Genomic DNA, 16,386 nt, shown 5'->3' with positions numbered 1-16,386 from the left:
TAAGGCATTCAAGCAGAGAGAGGAACGAAGGAAACTCAAGGAGGAGCCAGAAGCAAAGGCCATGGGGAAGAGCCCCCTGGCCAAAAGTGGAATTAAGAAATGTGGCAAAGGGATGCTTGGGTGGCTTAGTGGTTGAGCATCTGCCTTTGGCTCAGGGCGTGATCCCGGAGTCCTGGGATCGAGTCCCACATGGGGCTTCCTGCATGGAGCCTGCTTCTCCCGCTGCCTGTGTCTCTGCCTATCTCTCATGAATAAAAAAATAAAATCTGGGATCCCTGGGTGGTGCAGCGGTTTGGCGCCTGCCTTTGGCCCAGGGCGCGATCCTGGAGATCCGGAATCGAATCCCACGTTGGGCTCCCAGTGCATGGAGCCTGCTTCTCCCTCTGCCTGTGTCTCTGCCTCTCTCTCTCTCTCTGTGACTATCATAAATAAATAAAAATTAAAATAAAATAAAATCTTAAAAAAAAAAGAATTTGTAAAAATAAATAAATAAACAAATAAATAAATAAATAAAATCCAGATACTGTTTCATATAGAAGAATATTCATTGTGCAGGGCCCTTGACTGGCTCAGAGGAACATGTGACTCTTGATCTCAGGGTCATGAATGCCCCACACTGGGGGTAGAGTTTACTTAAAAAAAAAAAAAAAAAAAAAAAGGAATAACCACTGTGGCTGTTTGTACTAGCGAAATGCTAAAAAACAAAAAACAAAAACAAAAAAACCTTAACATAAATAAGTTACTGCTTTGAATACTTACTTTTTAAACTTGTACTTTTTCCATATAAAGGAGTACCATGGCAGCTATTAAAAATCAACTGCTGTGTTAGGAAATGAACTCCAAACTTAAACACTGCAAATAGCAAGGTACTTCATTTGTGTAAGGAAAAAGATGAGTGGAAGCATATAACAGCACATTTAGAGAAATTGTGAAGACACAGAATCAAGTTCCAGGAAACAGAGCTAAGATGTAAATTTAATTTTCACTTTATACTATTAGATTTACAAGTATATTTGAAAATGAAAGCATGAGAGGAATGAAAAAATATCTTTTTTTTTCTTTTTTAAAAAAAGATTTATATTTTTTAGAGATACCGCATGCCTGAGAGCAGAGGGAGAGAATCTCCAACAGACTCCCACAGCAGAGCAGACACAGGGCTGGATCCCATGACCCATGTGATCATGACCTGAGCAGAAACCAAGAGTCAGACGAGATCAACTGACTGAACCACAAAGGCACCCCAATTCAATTAATTTCAAACACTCTTTATATTAGTGGTTTTCAACTTCAGCTGCTCACCAGAATCACCCAGGCACTTAAAAAATTAAAAATCCTAATATCCAGGCCCCACCAGACAACACCAGGGTCTGACTCAGCTGGTCTGGGATGGGCCTTTGGGTATCAAAAGTTTTAAAAGTTCTCCCAGATGATTCTAATTTTCAGCCACTGTTGTGAAATCACTGATTTAGACCATGAATTAGTAAACTTTTTCCACAGAGGGCCAGTTAGTATACACTGTAGGCCCTGGGAGCCACATGAAGTCAACCACATATTCTTAGAAGTACTTATAAAATGTAAAAAAACCAAGCCCATATTGGGTGTGGTGCCTACTTTAAAACAAACCAATAGGGGTATCTGGGTGGCTCAGTTAAGCGGCTGCCTTTGGCTCTGGTCATGATCCCAGGGTCCTGGGATCGAGCCCCACATCGGACTTCTTGCTCAGTGAGGAGTCTGTTTCTCCCTCTCCCTTTGTGTGCTTTCTCTCTCTTAAATGCATAAATTTTAAAAAATAAAGTTAAAATGTAAAAACCATTCTTGGGGATGCCTGGGTGGCTCAGTCAGTTAAGCATCTGATTTTTTAAAAACATTTTATTTATTTATCCGTGAGAGACACAGAGAGAGGCAGACACACAGGCAGAGGGAGAAGCAGGCTCCTTGCAAGGGAGCCCGATATGGGACTCCATCCCCAGACTGGGATCACACCCTGGGCAGAAGGCAGATGCTCAACCACTGAGCCACCCAGGTGTCCCTCTCTAAAAAATAAAAAGGTTTACAAGAGCTAAGTAAAGATTATACATTTAAAAAAAAAAGTATTTTAATTAAAAAGTAACCATTCTCAGTGCCTAAGCATTACAAAAACAAGCCTCAGACTGTACTCACCCATAGGCCATTTTGCCAAACACCAGTTTAGACTACATACAATCTGGACTACTGCCTGAACAAGGAACCCTGAGACAAGGTATGGCCAAGAAAAGCCAGCAAGCTGCTGCTAAGAAGGTTCTGCAGTGAACTCACAGGTCTTCACTCCAGCCCTCTAACTGCATCCAAGTTGTTCTGGTTTGAGAAGGTGGGAGGGCTCTAGACTCACAATAAAAAACTCCCAAGACACATTATAAACCAGCCAGTTTATTGTTTTGTAGTAAGGTGGATAACTTTTACCATGCAGACTGATGTACCTATATAAGCATGAACGGTGCATGTTCTTCCCAAAGCAGTTACATGGAAAACCAAGTTATTATCAAGTTACTTGGGAGTATGAAATCCAAACAAGGGGAGGCCAATCTTAAAACCTACATTTGCCCCATCCATGAAGCTAGGGCACATTTTCCCACCACAGGAACAGCCCAGCCTCCAGAGTTTTGTTATTGCCTCTCCCTTCCCCCCATCTTGGCTCCAACCAAGCACTGTCATCTACAGCTTTAGGATCAGCCAGCTTGGTCTCAGAGTCCTATTGATGACCACTGGTTTTTACTGTTACCTCTACTGTTACTGACAGTTAAGGTACTGAAAGGGGCACATCAATTACTCCCATGTTCCAACTAGAAGACACAACAACTTCGTTGGGATGCTTTCCCAACCCCACCCTACTCAAGTTTTACCACCTAATATGCTTTATAAAGGTTCTTCCCGTTTCCATTAGCACACAGGTTACCTATAAATTCGCCTGACTAATGTAACCTAATTCCTAATTGACGTTTTTAATTAGAGTTTTTATTCTTTCGCTTTCTTGATCGGTGATTTCCAACCACACAGGAGTTAATGAAACTCATTTTGTGTCACTACTGTTACTGAAACAGAAATATCAAGTCATGTGTATGTTCAGATTGTTATTTTGTTCTCTAAAATGTAAAAAACAAGAAAATGCAGTCCTCAATTTAGTACTATTAGGGGCCATCAAAAAAAGTCTTTGAACAATAGAAAAGTTTATGCTTTCAAATTAAAAAACTAAACATGTATTGCAAACATTAGATAATGTTAAAATTACAGAAAACAAAATATTCAGATTAACCCTATGGCATTCACATTACACCAGAATTTTGCCTGCAACAAGTGAATTTTATCCCAAAAAGTAGTTAAGTCCATGCTCGCTGAAAACATCAGTTCTACATCCCATGAATGAGGATGAACTACACAGTGCATGCTTAGCAAACATATACATTAACCATTCTTAACTGCCCTTTTCCAAAGCTATGAGGGGTAGGACGGATGAAAGGTGGACACGTGCACAATAGGCACAATTCTCCAATTATAAAAACTCATCCATGTGACTTTTACTATGTCTTGGGCAAGAGCTAAGATTTTATCTGTGAGAACCCACCTGTGAAAATAACAAAAATCAACAGGAAATGATTTAATATAAAATATACAAATTTCTCAGTATGAGGACTTCCACAGGATAGGGAGAAGGGGACAAGAACTAAAATTTTTCCTTTTCTTAAAAAGGAACACGCCCCTTATGTTGTCTTTGCTACTCAACACTCAGAAACAAATCTGTAGAAAACTATGAACACCAGAAAAGGACCAGAGATGTTACGATACAAAGTCTTCAGACCTATTCTAAACGGTTGTCCTCACCGAGAACCTTTCTTAAGAGAGCTGAGGGTTTCCCAGGTCCGCTGGGGAAAGTCGATGGTCTGAGATCCTCACCCCTGCTTCGCCACAGATGGCCCCAGGTCACTCGCTGTCAAACTTAACGGAATTGACCTGGACGGAGATGGAGCCTCCCCGATAGCTGCCCCGCTTCTTCTTGGTTTTCTCATGCCGGAACGATTTGCCTTTGGTGAACTTCAGAACCTGATTGGCGCGCTCCCCCCAGTCTCCAGCTGCACCCCGCTGGTAGGCAGAGAAGGGGTTAGTACACAGAAGGATGACCCCAAGGCCCTGTTATGTTCATCTTCCTGCTCAAGGCAACCCGAACCAAAAAGTTGTCCTCTCTTCCACCCTTTGCCCTCAGGGAAGGCCAACACCCTCTCCCCTCCTCACCTTGGCATCAAAGGAATTGTCTGCCACTCTAGCATCTACCTCAATTTCCTCCTCCCTGATCCTTCGGAATGGGGATGATGCCCTTTTCTCTCCCTGGAAAAGGAATTACGAAATTAAAGATGGAGGAGCCACTCAAACAGAAAAGCTCTCCTTAGCTACACATGTACATGCATGCCAGATCAGGCAGAGTTGTCAAGATGATCCCAGGTTTTTCTACTTCTTTAAAGATTGACTGACTGACTCACTGACTAGGGATGGTGGTGAAGGGGGAGGATGGGGTGAGGGGCAGAGGGAGAGAGAGAATCTCAAGCAGACTCTGTGCTGAGCACACATGGGGCTCAACCTCCTGACCCTGAGGTCACTACCAAGAGGGGGAATCAAGAGTCAGACGCTTAACCAACTTGAGCCACCCAGGTGCCACTTTATTTCTATTCTTTAAAGGCTGACTCCTAGAGTACCTGCATGTCTCAGCGGTTGAGCATCTGCCTTTGGCTCTGGTCATGCTGCCAGGGTCTTGGGATCAAGTCCCACATTGGGCTTCCTGCAGGGAGCCTGCTTCTCCCTCTGCCTATGTCTCTGCCTCTCTTCTCTGTCTCTCATGAATAAATTTTTTAAATCTTTTTTTTTTTTTAACTAAAAAATAAGGCAGAGTCTGGGGTGCCTGGGCGGCTAAGTTAGTTAGCGCCTGCCTTCGGCTCAGGCCACGGTCTCAGAGTCCTGGGATGGAGTGCCGCATTGGGCTCCCTGCTTAGCAGAGTCTGCTTCTCCCTCTCCCACTCCACCTGCTTGCATGCTCTGTCAAATAAACAAATAAAAATGAGATCCCCGGGTGGCTCAGTAGTTTAGCGCTTGCCTTCAGCCCAGGGCGTGATCCTGGAGTCCTGGGATCGAGTCCCGCATCAGGCTCCCTGCATGGAGCCTGCTTCTCCCTCTGCCTGGGTCTCTACCTCTCTCTCTCTCTCTCTCATTCATAAATAAATAAATAAATAAATAAATAAATAAATAAATAAATACTTGAAAAAATAAATAAAATTGAAAACAAACAAACAAAGCCTAGCTCCTGAAAAGAAAATAAGGTAACTTACTTTCTTCCTTTTTGGAAATGTGTTGGGGGTCTGGGGCTTTATCTTCTTGGCTTGAGGAGTCTCTCCCTCCTTGGCAGCCTCATTCTGCTTCCGCTTCTTCCCTGAACCTACAAAATAAAAGCCAGACTCAGGAGACCAGCTTCCTGTTCCTCCTCCTAGATTTTCACAATGAGGGCATACAACTGGAAGCCTAATTGTGGGCCTCCTCTCCCTACCCTATTCCCCAATGTAGAGCCCATCAGTATTTGAGGGGACAAACCAGGAAGGCAGATTCTTTGGATACAGACCTGGCTTAGAAACTGCTACTACTGCCTTTTTCTTTTCTTCTTCTTCCTCATTGCTATCTCTGTCTGCTTTTCCATTCTGGGTAGTCAGTGCAGAGGTCCCATTGGTCTTGAGGGCTTGTGGCCTTACAGTGCCCTTGCCCTTAGGCTTCTCCTTTTCCTCTTCCTCACTGGAATCATCAGAGGAAGAACTGCTGCTGCTCTCAGCCTTTGCTTTCTTTGTGGAAGCTGCCTTGGAAGAGGCTACAACTCTTGCTACCTTCTGTGGCTTCTTTTTAACTGGGGATTTTGACATCTTCTCTTCCTCACTGCTAGAGCTATCTGAATCAGAGCTGCTGTCCCCATCACCCTGAGAAGCCTGTTTGGTAGGCAAAGAAGGAACTGCTTTAGCCACTGCCTTGGGCTTGGGGGTGACCACAGTCTTCTTTGTTTTCTCCTCTTCACTAGAGCTGCTCTCCTCTTCACTGGAGCTGCTATCAGCCTTTCTGGTCAGCGGCTTCTGGCCACTACCTGCAGGTTGCTTGGGAGCTGTGACTGGTTTAGCTGCAGGTTGCTTGGGAGTGGTAACTGGCCTACATGATAGATTCTTGGTGGTACCAGCTGGCTTGGCAGGAGCTTCATCCTCAGAACTGTCAGAGTCTAGACAAAGAGCAAAGAATAAACAGAATCAGACTAAAAGAGCCCCTGGAACTCCCAGTGCCCTAAGGGCCTCCATATGCCTCACCTGAGCTGTCTGAAGAGCTCTCTGGTTCTTTCTTTGCTGGAGCTGGTTTAATGGTTGCTTTAGAGATGACTGCTTTAGCTGGGGGTTTCTTTTCTTCCTCTGAACTCGAATCTGGGAGAGAACCTATGGCATTAGGCTGGGATCAGAGTCCCAACCCAATCAAAAGCAATAAAAAGGAGGATGCAAAGACCCACACAGAAAATTAAGCCCTGTCCTGCTTCAGTGAAAAGCAAAAGGGACAGGACATTTTTGTCTTCTATATTCCTCACATACTACCCAGATCCATTCTCCACGGATGGGGACTCACCAGACTCATCACTGCTGTCCTCACTGCTCTCCACAGGCTGTTTCTTCTCTGTGGCTTTCTTGGGAGCCTGAGTTCCCAGGGACTTCTTGGATGGGGCAACAGAAGGTGGGGGGACTGAACTATAGGGACCTGTTTTAAAAAGACAAGTATTGTGGTTTTAAAATATGTATAAAATTCTTTGAGGGCTGCATGGGTGGCTCAGTTGGTTAAGCATCTGACTCTTGATTTTGGGTCAGGTCATGCTCTCAGGATTGCAAGGGGCTCCACACTCAGCAGGGAGTCTACTTGGGGTCCTCTCCCTTTCCCTCTGCTCCTCCCTTCACCCCATTCCACGTGCTTGCTCACTGGATCTCTAAAAAGTGAATAAATCAATCTTAAAAAAAAAAAAAAACCTAAAAAAATTCTGATACTGCCCGCTTCTAGAAATGAAGCTTAATTCCTCTTCCTTTGAGTGTGGACTAGAACTAGTGACTCGTTTCTAACCAACAGAATATGGCAGAGAGGATGGCATGGTATTTCTGCATCTAGGTCATAAAAGGCAATGCGCTTTTCTCCATGAAAAGCTAGCAGTCATATCAGGTAGTTCTACAGAAAGTTTCACACAGTGGCTGCAGTTGTGCAGCTTACTTAACTCCCATGCCCAGTCACCTGGTTTTTTCTTCATGGGTTTTTTCTGCTCTTCCTCCTCTTCCTCCTCCTCACTGGAGGAGTCCTCACTGCTGGAACTCTTTTGGGTAGTGGTGGCTGCTGCTTTCACTGGGGACTTGGCTACAACTTGCTTTTTAGGTAAAATCTGCATCATACAGAGGAAATTAGTTACCACAGGAAAAGCTAGTCCAATGAATCCTGCCAGGAAATGAGAGACACACTCACCCCCCACCCCCAGTCCCCTGGAAGTTATGGCCCAAACCTTCTTAGGTATGGCCGCTGCCACCTCCTCCTCCTCTGAGTCATCACTGCTGCTGCTGCTGCTGCTGCTGCTCTTACTTCTGGCTGCTTTGCCATTGGCTAGTTTAGGTACCACTCGAGCTGGTGTACCTATGAAGGAAAAAAAAACTGTAAGAATTATCAAGGCCCTAATAGACAAAAGAAATCTGTTAGCTCAGAACTTAGGAGTCTATCAATCCTCTTGGCTTTAGAGCAAGCATGAGGAGACTACCATGGGTTGACTATCAAAGGATGACTTTCCTGACTAATTTCAAGAATAAAATCATCTTTTGGGCAGCCCCGGTGGCTCAGCGGTTTAGCGCAGCCTTCAGCCCGGGCATGATCCTGGAGACCTAGGATCGAGTCCCATGTCGGGCTCCCTGCATTGAGCCTGCTCCTCCCTCAGCCTGTGTCTCTGCCTCTCTCTCTCTCTCTCTCTGTGTCTCTCATGAATAAATAAATAAAATCTTTAAAAAACAAAACAAAAACATCTTTTAAAAAAACTGATCTGGGCAGCCCCAGTGGCTTAGTGGTTTAGCGCCACCTTCAGCCCAGGGCGTGATCCTGGAGACCGAGGATCAAGTCCCACATGGGGCTCTCTGCATGGAGAGAGACCCTCTTTTTAATTTTTAAGATTTTATTTGACACAGAGAGAAAGAGAAAGAGAGAGTGTGAGAGAACACACAAGCAGAGGAAGCAGCAGCCTCTCCACTAAGCAGGGAGCCTGATACAGGGCTCGATCCCAGGACCCCGGGATCATGACCTGAGCTGAAGGCAGACGCTCAACTGACTGAGCCACCCAAGTGTCCAGCAGTTTTTTTTGAGTGTGCGTGCAAGTGCACACATGCGAGCATACAGGCAAAGGATGGGGAAAGGCAGAGAGAGAATCTTAAGCAGGCTCCATGCCCAGTGCAGAGCCCAATGCAAGGCTCAATCCCAGGATCCTGAGATCATGACCTGAGCTGAAGGCAGATCCTCAACTGACTGAGCCACCCAGCTGCCTCTGAATGAGCAATTCAAATACCAGTCCCCAGAGCAATCTGCTCCCCAGTATGGCCCCTTGGGAACAAAAATTATACCTGGTTTGGCTGAGGCTTTAGCCTGAGCTTTAGCTGCCACAGGTGTTGTTTTTGGCTTCTGGTTCTTTGGTGATTCATCTTCTGAGCTTGAGTCTGAATCAGAATCAGAGCTCTTGGCCTTCTTTGAAGGAGGTTTGACTGCCTTGGATTGAGGCTTAACTCCCTTCTGTGAGGAAGCACATGGTAAGGAGAATTGGCAAAAGCTTCTGGGTGCCTAAAAGGCATCCTAAAATAGAAACCATCCTACACTATTTTTTTTTTAATTTTTATTTATTTATGATAGTCACAGAGAGAGAGGGGCGCAGAGACACAGGCAGAGGGAGAAGCAGGCTCCATGCACCAGGAGCCCGATGTGGGATTCGATCCCGGGTCTCCAGGATCGCGCCCTGGGCAAAGGCAGGCGCCAAACCGCTGCGCCACCCAGGGATCCCCCCATCCTACACTATTTTTGCTATTTAGGGGCTAATGGAGCAGTAAGAGCAAGGGAAAGCTACACAACATCTGGGGGCACCTGTCTGACTTAGTTGGTAGAGCATGCAACTCTTGATCTTGGGGTCATGAGTTTAAGCACCACATGTGACATAAGAGTACTTAAAAAGAGAGAGTAGGGCAGCCCGGGTGGCTCAGCGGTTTAGCACCACCTTCAGCCCAGGGCATGATCCTGGAGACCCGGGATCGTCCCACGTCGGGCTCCTTGTATGGAGCCTATTTCTCCCTCTGCCTATGTCTCGCCTGTTTCCCATGAATAAATAAAATCTTTTAAAAAGAGAGAGAGAGAGAGTCTGGAAAGGGCACCAAATTCTTCATAAGAAACAAAAATATGCTGAGTGAAGTAAGTCAGTCGGAGAAGGACAAACATTATATGTTCTCATTCATTTGGGGAATATAAATAATAGTGAAAGGGAAAATAAGGGAAGGGAGAAGAAATGTGTGGGAAATATCAGAAAGGGAGACAGAACGTAAAGACTGCTAACTCTGGGAAACGAACTAGGGGTGGTAGAAGGGGAGGAGGGCGGGGGGTGGGAGTGAATGGGTGACGGGCACTGGGTGTTATTCTGTATGTTAGTAAATTGAACACCAATAAAAAAAAAAAAAAAAGGAAAAAAAAAAAAAAAAAAAAAAAAGAAACAAAAATATGGGGATCCCTGGGTGGCGCAGCGGTTTGGCGCCTGCCTTTGGCCCAGGGCGTGATCCTGGAGACCCGGGATCGAATCCCACGTCGGGCTCCCGGTGCATGGAGCCTGCTTCTCCCTCTGCCTATGTCTCTGCCTCTCTCCCTCTCTCTGTGACTATCATAAATAAATTAAAAAAAAAAAAAAAAGAAAAGAAACAAAAATATTGGGGCACCTGGCTGGCTCAGTGGATAGAGCATGCAACTCTTAATCTCAGGGTTTGGAGTTTGAACCCCACATTGAGTACAGAAATTACTTAAAAATAATTTTAAAATCTTAAAAAAAAAAAAAAAAAAAAAAAAAGGAAAGAAAGGGAAGCGAGGGAGAGAGGGAGGAAAGAGAAAGAGCCACTGTCTGGGTGGCTCAGTCAGTTAAGTGTCTGCCTTCAGCTCAGGTCATGATCTCAGGGTTCTGGGATTGAGCCCTGCGTCAGGCTCCCTGCTCAGCGGGGAGCGTGCTTCTCCCTCTCCCTCTGCACCTCCCCATCCCTGCTCATGTACACAGGAGTATGCACGGAAAGGAAAGGAAAGGAAAGGAGGAAGAGAAAGAAAAGAAAAGAAAAGAAAAGAAAAGAGAAGAGAAGAGAAGAGAAAAGAAAAAAGAAAGAAAGAGAAAGAAGAAAGAAAAAGAGAGAAAGAGAAAGAGGGAGGGAGGGGAAAAGAAAAGAAAAGAAAAGAAAAGAAAAGAAAAGAAAAGAAAAAAGAAAAGAGAAAAGAAAAGAGAAAAGAAAGAAGAAAAGAAAAGAAAAGAAAAGAAAGAAAAGAAAAGAAAAGAAAAGAAAAGAAAAGAAAAGAAAAGAAAAAAAAGAAAAGATAAGATTCAGCCCAGTTCCCGCCATTCTCTGCTTAGAGCTCCTAATACCTGTCTACAAAACATACTCTTACTCTTGAGATCTTAGTGTCCCAGAGAACCCTACTTAACATCCAGGAAAGAGAATGGGTTCCTATAGATTCTGGGTACAACTTCACACTCTTGTATTTTCTCCAAACTTCATACTTCTGTCACTTCTCACAGAAAAGTCCTCAGATTTTCTTCTCCAGTGTTATGTTATAGATTTTATGGTATGTATTTAAAGATTCATTTTTGGAGCACCTGGGCAGCTCAGTCGCTCAAGCTCAGTCTTGGTTTTGGCTCAGGGTCCTGGGATCAAGCCCCATGTCAGGCTCTGCACTCAGCATGCAGTCTGCTGGAGATTCTCTCCCACTCTCCTTCTCTCCTTCTCCCCACCCCCTCTAAAGTAAATAAAGAAAATATTTTATTTTATTTGTATTTATTTTAAAAAGAGAGAGCACATGTACGCCCACTCACTTACACCAGCAAGTGAGGGGAAAAGCAGAGGGAGAGGGAGCCAGAGAAGCAGACTCCCTCTGCTGCGTGTGTGGCCCAGAACCCTGCAATCATGACTTGAGCAGAAACCAAGAGTCAGAGGCTTAACCAACTGAGCCACCAGGTGCCCCTCATTTATTAAGTAATCTTTACACCCAACATGGGGCTCAAACTTACAACCCTGAGATCAAGAATCCCAAGCTCTACTGACTGAGCCAGCCAGGCACCCCCATAACCACCTGTTATATACCTATCATCATCTCTTGGTTCCAAGATACAACCTAGGACTTTAGATCTCTTCTTCCTAATTCCTTATTTTTTTTTTTAATTTTTATTTATTTATGATAGTCACAGAGAGAGAGAGAGAGGCAGAGACACAGGCAGAGGGAGAAGCAGGCTCCATGCACCGGGAGCCTGATGTGGGATTCGATCCCGGGTCTCCAGGATCGCGCCCTGGGCCAAAGGGAGGCGTCAAACCGCTGCGCCACCCAGGGATCCCTAATTCCTTAATTTTTTTAACTTTTAAAAGATTTTATTTATTTATTCATGACAGACACAGAGAAAGAGAGGCAGAGACACAGGCAGAGGGAGAAGCAGGCTCCATGCAGGGAGCCCGACGTGGGACTTGATCCCGGGTCTCCAAGATCACACCCGGGGCTAAAGGCAGTGCTAAACCACTGGGCCACCGGGGCTGCCCTTCTTGCTAATTCCTTAAACGATCCCTTTTCTTCCAAAAGTTGCACACCTGAATAGGCTTTTTCTTCTCGTCCTCTTCCTCCTCATCACTGGATTCTTCACTGTTGCTGCTCTCTGCTGCTTTGGCTGCAGCCTTTCCAGAATGCTGAGGCAAACTGGCCCGCTTGGCAGGTACAACTGAACAAAATCAAAGACTGCTGTTAAGAATCAGCCATGTGGTACAGGCACGCTACAAATCCCTTTCTGGGAATCCCAACTCCCTGCCCAGCCTTACCAGTCTTTTTAGCTGGCGGCCCTTGGGCTTTTTCTTCCTCACTGCTGTCCTCACTGCTGTCACTGGATGAAGTCTTCTTCTTAGCCTTCTTAGTCACTGGTCCGTTTGCCTGTAGCTTCCGCTTCAGGGCCTTGGTGGACCTGCTGAGGTAGATGAGGCTAACTTTTGGGGGATCAGGACATTCACACATCTAAGAATACAGCCCAATTCCTTTAGGGAAAAAATAGCCACAGTGGTACAGGAAAGACTTACTTGAGCCAGAAGCTATAGATGTCCAAGAGGGAAGAGGCGTTGGAGTCCTGTTGGGTCTATAGGAGAAAAAAGAGCTTAGTAAGAAAATTTTATCCTGGCTGTTCCAGGGAGGAATTAGGTTTTATTTTATTCTCTTATTAAAAGTGACCTGTTTGGGGGCACCTAGGTGGCTTAGTCAGTTAAGTGTCTGCCTTTGGTATAGGTCATGATCTCAGGGTCCTGGGATGGAGGGAGCCCCACACTGGGCTCCCTGCTTGGCGGGTGTCTGTTTCTTTCTCTCCCTGCTCCTCCCCCCTGTTCATGCCCCCTTCCTCTCTAATAAATAAAATCTTAAAAGAAAAAAGACCTAGGGACACCTGGGTGGCTCAACGGTTGAGCGTCTGCCTTTGATTCAGGGCATGATCCTGGGATCCGGGATTGAGTCCTGGGCTCCCTGTGGGGTGCCTGCTTCTCCCTCTGCCTATGTCTCTGCCTCTCTCTCTCATGAATGAATGAATAAATCTTAAAAAAAAAAAAAAAAAAAAAAAGGGGATCCCTGGGTGGCGCAGCGGTTTGGCGCCTGCCTTTGGCCCAGGGCGCGATCCTGGAGACCCGGGATCGAATCCCACGTCGGGCTCCCGGTGCATGGAGCCTGCTTCTCCCTCTGCCTGTGTCTCTGCCTCTCTCTCTGTCTGCCTATCATTAAAAAAAAAAAAAAAAAAAAAAAAAGGCCTGTTTTATACCTATGTTTGGTGTACATGTTACCTTTGTAAGACTTCTCCTACTTGCATCAATTAAGACAAAAATAACCTGTTTATGTATTTCTCAATCTTTGACATCAAAAACTGCGGTTACTCCTATAGTTTCTGTTGCCATCTATCCCCAGTCAATCCTACTGGTCAAAGCCTTTAAAAAATGTGCTTTCGGGACACCTGGGCAGCAGCTTAGGGGTTGAGCATCTGCCTTTGGCTCAGATCATGATTCTGGGGTCCTGGGATCCAGCCCAATAATAGGCTTTCTGCTTATGAGGGAGTCTGCTTCTCTCTCTCTCTCCCCCACCACCACTCCCCCTGCCATGTATGAGAGCTCTCAAAAATATTTTTTAAGAATGTGCTTTCCCTTTACTCTAGCAATGCACTGTCTAGGAATTTATCCTTACCCATGAAACAAGGACACAAATATTAACAGAAGGGGACATTTGCTGCAATGTGGTTTATGATACTAAATCATTGGAAATTAGCCTCCAATACTAGTTAAAAAACTAACTTGCATACTCAGTACAAAATTACATTCAGATATTAATTATACTGATAAAGACTACTAGTTGATGCAAAAAATGACAAAGCATCACAGTACCAACAAGAATATAGGCTGTTAGACGTGTACAGATGTGAAATTCATCTCTGCCTATTACTGCGTGACTCTGATTAAATTACTTGATCTTCTGAGACTGTTTTCTTCCCTATAACATGGAAACAATGCATTTTATTAAGTTGAGAAAATTAGAGATAATGCATATAAAGGGCTTAGCATCAGGAAACACCAGCTGACCCTTCCAGAAAGATGAGTTTTTGTCATTTAAAGAAAAAAAAAAATCCTGATTCTGAAAGACCCAATTCCATCCAGCTCACTGTGAAAATACCTTTTGCAACCTCTCTAAAGTGAATTCAAAAAGTTACAATATGAAAGCAGTTTAGGAGACCACATGGCAGGCAGGCTGTCCCAGCTTAAGGAAGTCCTTTCTGAAGCTGATTTGATCCTGTCCTTATGCAGCCTGACTCCACCACAAAGAACAACCTATCTTTACCGTCAAAGGCTAAGACGAGGGATCCCTGGGTGGCGCAGCGGTTTGGCGCCTGCCTTTGGCCCAGGGCGCGATCCTGGAGACCCGGGATCGAGTCCCACGTCGGGCTCCCGGTGCGTGGAGCCTGCTTCTCCCTCTGCCTGTGTCTCTGCCTCTCTCTCTCTCTGTGACTATCATAAATAAATGAAAATTTAAAAAAATATATTAAAAAAAAAAGGCTAAGACGACTGTCAAGGGTACACTCTACCCTCTCTATTTTTTTTTTAATTTTTTTTTTTTTTACAATATTTTATTTTTTTATTCATGAGAGACACAGAGAGAGCAGCAGAGACTTAGGCAGAGAGAGAGCAGGCTCCCCACAGGGAACCTCACGCGAAACTGGATCCCAGGACCCCAAGATAACGGAACGACCTGAGCCAAAGGCAGACACTCAACCACCGAACCACCCAGGTGCCCTCACTCTACCATCTCTTAAGGTGTTTTCCCATGCCTCATGTCCACTTTTCTTGAAAGTGATTTCAAACTTCACATCCCTAGTCATTTTCCTTTTACATGTGTTTGAAACATTCTAAATGACTATAACAACAGCTTTCACTCACTGAAGCTTCCAGAGCATCAGGCACTGGGATTGCCACTTCATATTTATCATGTTACTGAAATTTACAAATATCCTATAAAGTGAATGACGGCATCTCCGTAGTAACGAAAACACTCAGAGAAGTTCAGCAAGCTGCTCAGGTTATACATCTTAAGAAGTGACAGCCTGGCCCCATATCTAGATGTGTTTGGTTCCAGAAGTCAAAGATCCAAGCCCACTGCTTAGTAGGGCTATGATGCTCAGGCCTGCTTTGGTATACGTAAAAGCAGAACCATGCCTCTACTCTCTTTCACTTTCTGCTTTACGAACGAAAATCCCATCCTTCATTTCTAAAGGAATTTTATCTTTGAGTTCCCGGTAAATCTGAGAGTTATGGTCAAATCATGCTTTGCATTAGCCAACGTAAAACCCAAAAAGTCAACAGGAGCCTCCAATGCCTCGGATGGGACGCCACGCTCCCTCCTCGCCGCACTCCGCCAGCCACGTGACCTGGGACACGAGGATCCCACGCTGCCATCGCTGCACCGCTCAAGAGGAAAAAAGCAACAAGACTCAACGCTATCTACTGGGACTTCGTGGGGACCAGGTGCCGAGACTGCAGGCTCTCCAAAGGCTCTCACAAAGGCCCGGAAGATACCGGACCGGCGGACCCTAGAGACCTCGGTACCCGGAAACCTAAACCTGTCAGGGCCCGAAGCCCTGTAGTCATCCCACCCCAGCCCTTGCCCGAAGCCCGCACTCACAGCGCCTGTTGCCTTGGCGAATTTATTGGCCACCTCCGGGAGCTGGTTATCGCGCAGAAAGCCGAGCACGAGGGGATACAGGTCACTGGGAACCACGCGGCGCAAACCGGCGTCCGCCATCCTCTGGGCAATACGCGTCACTACGGTTGCCGACGCGCACTATTCAGGAACTCGGGCACCCGGAGGGGTAGGGCGGACCCATTGTGACGTCATCGCACTGCGCGGGCGCACAGCGGAAGGGGCGGGCACACTCCACAAGGCAGTTCCTCCGTTTGGTGGCAGGATCCAGGCGAAATTTGAGCGCTTTCCGGTGCCACAAGTGTCGCCATCTTGGTAAGGGCGGAGCCCTCCGTCCGTCAGCTTGTGAGGCGGAGCACTGACGTCACGGGCCACGCCTTGGCCAGTGGCGGGAAAACTTCAGGCTTCCCGCGCCCTTTCTGCTAGAGCCACCTTTTTTCACAGGGGCAGCGCAGCTGGGATTCGCATTCCAGAGTAGAGTGGACTGGCAGGTTGAGCTGTCCTTGGACTCACTAGACTCGGTCACAGATTTCCTAATCACCCCATTCGCGCTGCCAGCCGATTCCCACCCTTCATTTTCCCTGCCTCTAACACCCAGAGAGGCCCTCTGTCAGATACTGCTCCAGCCTCTGGATTCCCACCTCCACTGCAGAGGATCCTTCAGATCATCCATGAATAGTGGCTCAAGGATCCCCCAAAATGCCCGTCCGTTAACCATGATTGGCCCATGAGACAACCCCCACCCATTCATTCAGCATTAAGTCAGCTCCGTGAAGGGAAAAGCCATTCATTGTGCATCAATCCTGAGTGATATAGCAGCAGCAATCTCTTCAAATCTATAATCCTGGAAATAAT

The 16,386-nt window shown here is 45.8% G+C and overlaps 1 protein-coding gene across 5 annotated transcripts; it reads right to left on the bottom strand.

The window, feature by feature from the left end:
- Positions 1 to 2,386: 2,386 nt before the first annotated feature.
- On the bottom strand, positions 2,387 to 15,724 carry NOLC1 (nucleolar and coiled-body phosphoprotein 1). Of its 5 annotated transcripts, none has more exons than XM_038578603.1 (13): positions 15,514 to 15,724; positions 12,390 to 12,445; positions 12,138 to 12,280; positions 11,913 to 12,040; positions 8,670 to 8,832; positions 7,574 to 7,701; positions 7,312 to 7,456; positions 6,664 to 6,792; positions 6,357 to 6,479; positions 5,636 to 6,271; positions 5,349 to 5,455; positions 4,264 to 4,356; positions 2,387 to 4,113 (listed from the first exon to the last, which is right to left on the bottom strand). In XM_038578603.1, the coding sequence occupies exons 1-13, from the start codon at positions 15,631 to 15,633 to the stop codon at positions 3,955 to 3,957; spliced, it is 2,130 nt and encodes a 709-aa protein (XP_038434531.1). In that variant the 5' UTR covers positions 15,634 to 15,724; the 3' UTR covers positions 2,387 to 3,954. The 5 variants fall into 5 exon arrangements, with proteins under 5 accessions (XP_038434531.1, XP_038434529.1, XP_038434530.1 ...); XM_038578601.1 differs by having other exon boundaries at positions 8,670 to 8,835; positions 15,514 to 15,722; XM_038578602.1 differs by having other exon boundaries at positions 8,670 to 8,835; positions 12,138 to 12,277; positions 15,514 to 15,722.
- Positions 15,725 to 16,386: the final 662 nt, after the last annotated feature.

This window comes from Canis lupus, chromosome 28, assembly GCF_011100685.1.
Source record: "Canis lupus familiaris isolate Mischka breed German Shepherd chromosome 28, alternate assembly UU_Cfam_GSD_1.0, whole genome shotgun sequence".
Taxonomy (NCBI): Eukaryota; Metazoa; Chordata; class Mammalia; order Carnivora; family Canidae; genus Canis; species Canis lupus.
Note: the sequence above shows the minus strand (reverse complement) of the source record. Positions and strands in the feature narration are given on the sequence as shown.

Excerpts from the sequence above, each read along its gene's own strand:
- NOLC1 (XM_038578601.1), bottom strand. The coding sequence starts at position 15,633 with ATGGCGGACGCCGGTTTGCGCCGCGTGGTTCCCAGTGACCTGTATCCC. Across the intron at positions 12,041-12,137 it reads GCCGCCAGCTAAAAAGACTG|TTGTACCTGCCAAGCGGGCC; the intron begins GTAAGGCTGGGC and ends GATTTTGTTCAG. Across the intron at positions 6,793-7,311 it reads ACCCATGAAGAAAAAACCAG|GTCCCTATAGTTCAGTCCCC; the intron begins GTGACTGGGCAT and ends TTTTTAAAACAG.